Source organism: Branchiostoma belcheri, unplaced genomic scaffold (genome assembly GCF_001625305.1).
Source record: "Branchiostoma belcheri isolate BF01 breed outbred unplaced genomic scaffold, Haploidv18h27 scaffold389, whole genome shotgun sequence".
NCBI classification, from domain to species: Eukaryota; Metazoa; Chordata; class Leptocardii; order Amphioxiformes; family Branchiostomatidae; genus Branchiostoma; species Branchiostoma belcheri.
This window is the reverse complement of record NW_017804008.1, coordinates 20,181-26,287: the sequence shown is the minus strand read 5'-3', so window position 1 is coordinate 26,287 and position 6,107 is coordinate 20,181. Positions and strand designations below refer to the sequence as shown.

The following is a 6,107-nucleotide window of genomic DNA, read 5'->3' as shown; positions in this document are numbered from 1 at the left end:
GTAGTATCTAGTCTTTGTAAGTTTCTTCACTTGAGACATAAAAGCTACATTGTAATTACAGTTAGCCAGACATTTCCCCACCAGATCATAACAAATACCCAAAGAATAAAGTAGCACCTAAAGACAAGAAAATGAGCTTTTCCTCTGGAAATTGTGAAAAAAAAAAACAAGGGAGAGGAGTGAATAATTGTCTTGTCAAGTAACGTTCACACATGACTGCATGATTGGATGCAAGTTAAAACTGTGTACAATAGAAAAATCTGCTGTTATAACAAGGGCATATACATAAGGGCTTGAAATTAATTTTTGGGAATAGACACTGGTGCACCCAACCTAAAAAAATTGGGTGAACAAAAATATTTTAGGTGCACCATATACATTGTAAGATGAAATAAGCAGAATGTCTGCAAAAACTATAATTATGTTTCATTTCAAGAAAAGTACTGTAACGATGATTGGATTATTTATGTTGTAACTACTATATACATGTATGTACATTAAGAGAAAATATTTGAGTACAAATAATAACTGAATGCACCCACATAAAATTTGGGTGCACATGCAGCTCCAAGGTGCACATGCACCCAGCATCGAGCCCTAGCCTGTACATATAGGTGAGACACTGAAGCAAGACCTACAGTGTTGCACTGATCCATTCTGGTAGACCAGATGACCCAGCCTGGCCTGTTTTTTTCTCTCCCTGGGACCCACACTGATTGAAATAAAACATTCACCTTGCTCTGCAGACCAGGGTTTGAAATACAACACTGAAATCCCCCCTATATTTTGCTCTCCTTGTTCAAAGTTGTTAGGGGGAGTTCTGATGTGGACTTAATGCTGGGTTTATAATTGGGCTACATGTACATGTACAAAGTCATGTAGGTGGTTAGACAAAAACCTTTTATAATGAGAGCATGATGGAAAGTACAATTCTACATGTACATCTTATAACATGACATCTCTGGTAACCAGTCTATGGTGCTTAGGTCAGGCTGTCTTTAGGGCTCTAATATTTTCCCCAGTCCAACTCAACAGACCTGGTACAATTGCTATACCTCCTGTAGGAGTTTTGCATTGATTTTCTCATGGAGGTATTTTTCTACCTCCATGATTATCCTTTTGTCAAAATAGATTTGTAACTTGTGTGGTACACGTAGGTTCCACTTCCAGGTTTGACATCATAAATTAGTAAGGATGATTTGAACTGGATTCTCAGACCCAAATATGGGATCAAACAAGATGTAACTTCATCCCTGAAAAAACATCTGCCTTGCCTCCTCTATTGACCTCCTGGTTAGCCCTCACTGGGACAGGGGGAGCCAGAGGTCAGACCTCCAGGTCACAATTGTGTACATCACAGTTTGGATGTTACAGAAGCTTTGCTCAGCTATCATTAATAAGTTAGCCAGCCACCTTGTGCAAAGTTTTCACTCTTCACATACATGTATTTTTGTTATGTGCAGTTCCAGAAAGCTTTGATGAGCAATGAGTATTCAATGTTATGAACAGGATCAGAGGAAGGTGTGATACTGGCACGCAGAACTAATCGTTTTTCCTCAGTTGGATGGTCCAAGAGATGACCTAAATACATGAGGGCCTGCATGCCCTTTATTGTAAGGCATAATCAGGCCTTTTTAGTCTCAATAATCCGTAGGCAGCCTCCCCAAAAATGTAATTCACAATAATACACTAGCTGCAAAGTGTAAAGTCATAATCAGCTCTGAAACTTTGACATAATTCGTAGTCGGCGGAGAAAATTTGCACAATTCGTAATCACTACACACCCATGCAGGCCCTCACACATGTACTTGCAAGTCTATCCTGCCTTGGCCCTCCACAGCCTGGCCTCTCTTGGCCCCTACTGGCTTTGGCATGATCTCCTATGAAAAGGTGTCTTTTCCTTTAGAGTATACATGTAACCTACTGGTGTCAGAGAAAAGCACAATTTGAGGGTGTGCATGTCATGGTCATGGTCATGGGCACAACATACAGAGAACATGTCTGACCAAATCCAAAATCATTGGACAGATTTTTTACTATTTTAACCCAAAATATAAAAGTATTTTAACCCAAAGTATAAAACCATTTGCAAGACTTGAATAAAAAACTTTGAAAGCAAAATCTTAGCATAATATTTATGCAAAGCTATCCCCATGCCAAATTGTAAGGTATTGGGCTGTCATAAAGTGGAACAAAAGCAAAAATATAGGCATTTCCGACATTTCTACCTAAAACAACTGCTGATACTAGTGATAGTAGCATTTAGGGGAGTGAATCTTCAACTTATCACCATAATGATACATCTTGTGGGACAATTTCACAGTATGAAATCTTTTTAAAAAGTTAGATTTCTGCACAGAAAGAATTCTGCAGATTTCTGCAGAAATCTTCGTCCCCGTGTGTCAATGGAATTTCCCTTATGGTTCATTCAACTGAATACTGCTGGTTACTAGCCCGAGTATCAGCCTTTGTAGCTTTCGTCCGCTACATTTTTGTATACATATATAAGTGCTGAGGTTGGGCACCAAGTATATTTCTACTAATTCTAGAGCAGTACTAAACAACTAGGGATATCTGCATGTTTGATGATGACTGTTCTGTGTTATGTGGTTTATATCCAAACTACATTTTGAACTATTGACTATCAAGTTTCAGATGGGTCTGCCTAAATACCTAATCATGAGTCAACTGCTATAAAACACTTCTTCTCTTTCTGTATGACCTATAAATGTAATTATGCCAACTTGGGGGTTGCTTGACTGGGTGTCAAAGTTGGGTTTGGTAGGATAGCCTGACTCCTGCTGCTGGGAGAAGCTCCAATGAGAGTTAGTGTTACACAGGGACAGGACACCTGTCATGAAGGTACTTAGCAGGCAGATACATACCAAGCATGTACATGTGTGCCAGATTTGGTAGGAGCCCTGGTGTGACTAATGAAGATTTTCTAGGAGTGTGGGCCAGCCTTAAGGATTTGTTTGTTTGTTTTAACAATCATGTGGGTGGGACCATAACTAATCAATGCTCAGGCCAGTAGCAATCTAAGATTTGTAAGCACAATACACAAGCATCAGCACAGCCCTTTCAAGCACACTTACTGACTTAGGTACACTCTGGATGCACAATGTATCTAAACATACTACAGAATATTCACCCCTATCAGTCAATCAACTGCGCATTTACTAAGTATAGCTGGAATATCTGAAGGACGTGCAGCAGGATTACTTTTGATTCGGATCAGAGAAAATCAGTTTTGTAGCAATGTATTCTAGCGGAAAACAGTAACTATCCATGCCACCACAGAGTACAATGTCTCTCCCATCGCCTCTTCTCTTGCATCCCTACATTTGGTTGGGAGCAGCCGGACCTCTCGCAACCCGTGTTATCATACCTCCTGAATCGCCTGGCAATAAATCCACCTGCCTGATAGCTGCTCAAGCTGCGCTACCACGCCTACAACCGCCTGCCTCTAGTAATACAAATAATGTCAACTACAAAACATTCCCTTAGAGAAAAACACAGGCCTTAGGATTATTTTTGTAGCGTGTATGTCAGGCGAGCGACAACAGTCGGGATTCGAACTCCCAACCTCTTAATCCAGAGGCAGGGTCGCTAACCACTGGATTAAGAATGCAACAGGTACAACAAACACTACAGGTACTACACACTACCTTGTTTAGGCGCTCCCAGCGGACGCTGGTCTTCTCCTTCCTCTCCACCAGGAAGCCGACGATCTCGGAGCCGCCGTCGTTCTCGGGCAGGGACCAGAGCAGCTTCAGGCTCTCCCTGGTGATCTCGCGGACCTGCACATGGACAGGCGGCCCGGGGGTGTCTGTGGAGAAGTAAAATCAGTTAAGTTGTGTAAGTTGTTCTACTCTTGTGTCTGCTTTGAAGGAGGTGCCAGGGACGCCTTAAAAGCAGCAGGTCAAAGACCTGAGTGTGATCTAATGGTAAAATAGATAAATAAAATGAAACATTCAATTTCAAGTGAAAAGTTAAGTATACTTTTATTTATTAGTTGGTCCTGATTAGAGTATAAAAACCTTGCTAATGCTTCAATTTCAAGATTCTACTAGCTACTGCCAGCCCCTTAAACTTGACATGCACTTTAATTTCCTCCTCACCTCATAAACCTCATAAAGATCATTTGTAATTGTATAGGAAAAAGAAGTCTATAGCTCGACGTACCAAATGGATGGCGGGCGAGCACATTGCCGGTTGTAGCCAGATCGCCCACTCCGAACATGTTCTGCGCGCTGACGCGGAACTGGTACTCGTTAAACGGAATCAGCTTCGGAATCTTGAAGGTGGTCTTCCTCACAGCTCCAGAAACCTGGAGAATTAAAGAAAGCAAACAAGATGAGAGAAGAAACGAATCAAGATAAATTACGGAGATTTCCAGATGTTTCGAGTGACATCCATCACTCTTCTTCAGCAACACTAATGAACTAACAGAACTTGTGAATTATATATGTGAGCAACAGGAAAAACCGATTGAACATGCCAAAGACACGAGTCATAGATATGTTAAGGAGATAGGGTAGTTCCTATGGTAAGACAACACCATAGCAACTTGTACTGCTACAAGATGAAAAAGATGTACATGTAAGATTGAAATTTTAGCCAAACACATTACAAAAGTTCAATCAGATTGAGTAAAGAAAGCACACATATCTACATGTACAAAGGTTAATCAGACTGAGTAAAGAAACAGAGAACATCAGTGTACCTTCTTCCAGTTCTTGGTCTTGAGGTCCATCTTCTCGATGACGTAATTGGTGACGCCCGCTCCTCCGCCGTCCTCCGGTGGTTGCCAGGAGACGGTGCAAGTCTCGGGGGTCGTCTCCTGTACCTGCAGACCCATGGGGGGGGCCAGGCTTGCCCATCACCAGCACCTGGATAGGTGAGTGAAGAAAGGAATAAATGAATGAATAAATGAAGGTTTATCTAGGGTGACAAAGTCGATATGTACAATAACAGTGATATAAATATAGTGTTTTCACATAGCCCGTATAGGTTTCTAAGATAGCTGAACATGATAGAGGGGGATGTTTTTTGTATTAATCAAGTACCATCATAGATCAATTCTTGTAACTACACAAAGAGTTTCTTAAGATTAATTCAAGTCTACATAAAAATTTCAAAGTGCACTTATCAATGTTTTATAATGAAACACTGGTCACTTCAATTTTGGAATGTCACTTTTCCGAATTTGCAGACGGCCATGTTGAAATCCCTGATTTTCAACTTTGCCATTTCTGCAGCTACAGTAAATTTTTACATACCATTTGAAAGATCATGTTATCCTCAGTACCAGGTTATTTTTTTATGGTCAAAACATACATATATGTCAAGATATTTCACTTTAAAAATTGCAATCCCGTCGGTGTACAAGCCACCCCGGTCAGTAGTAAACTCTACCCCGTCGGGGTGAAAAGCCACCCCGCACCCAGACCGCATCCAATTATCCTCATGAACACTCCATGAAAACCACTGAATTAATGAGAATTCACATCTTCACACCTGTGTAATTAGCAAGTTTGTGTGATAATTCATGAGAAGTCTGGGCTCAAATTTTACCCCGACGGGGTTAAACAGCCCTGTCGGTGTGTTAAACAGCCCCGTCGGTGTGTCCAAGGACATTATACACACATCCTTGGTGTGTCAGAATGAACAGGCTGGGCTAATGGCCTAAGCCTTCAGACCAGACTGAAAGTAATTTCCCAATGAAGTTTAAAAGATTAACATTAAACTTGCTTCTAGGTTGATGGCGGTTTATACACAGTTTATTAATATCACTTTATTATTGTAGTTCTGTGTGTATTCCTGCAGTTTTTCTAGACTGTATTTTCCAGGATTATGAAAGAACATTGTCTTCAAACTAAGATACAAATGAGTCATGGAGATCTGACATGGCAGGAATGAATATGATTGACCAGTCAACCTGCTCCACATGAGTGCCACATATATGTACATGACGTGTACAATCCTGTAGGTCCTTAGCCTCTACCAGGCTCCGCGGATCGCTGGAAAAATAGTAGAAATTGGCCGAAATAAAGGAATAGTATACCAGAGAAGATCCAGCCGGCCATAGAAGCTCCAATTTGCGA

General features: G+C 41.0%; 1 protein-coding gene across 1 annotated transcript in view; it reads right to left on the bottom strand.

Moving 5' to 3' along the window:
- Window positions 1-1,796: 1,796 nt before the first annotated feature.
- Window positions 1,797-6,107, bottom strand: part of LOC109476668 (titin-like) — a 14,027-nt gene continuing 9,716 nt past the window's right edge. The window contains exons 2-5 of the mRNA XM_019777670.1: window positions 4,727-4,892; window positions 4,186-4,330; window positions 3,669-3,829; window positions 1,797-1,880 (exon numbers count right to left, since the gene is read on the bottom strand). Coding sequence (XP_019633229.1) covers window positions 1,797-1,880; window positions 3,669-3,829; window positions 4,186-4,330; window positions 4,727-4,861 — 525 coding nt within the window. The 5' untranslated portion in view covers window positions 4,862-4,892. The remainder of the gene's footprint in view (window positions 1,881-3,668; window positions 3,830-4,185; window positions 4,331-4,726; window positions 4,893-6,107) is intronic.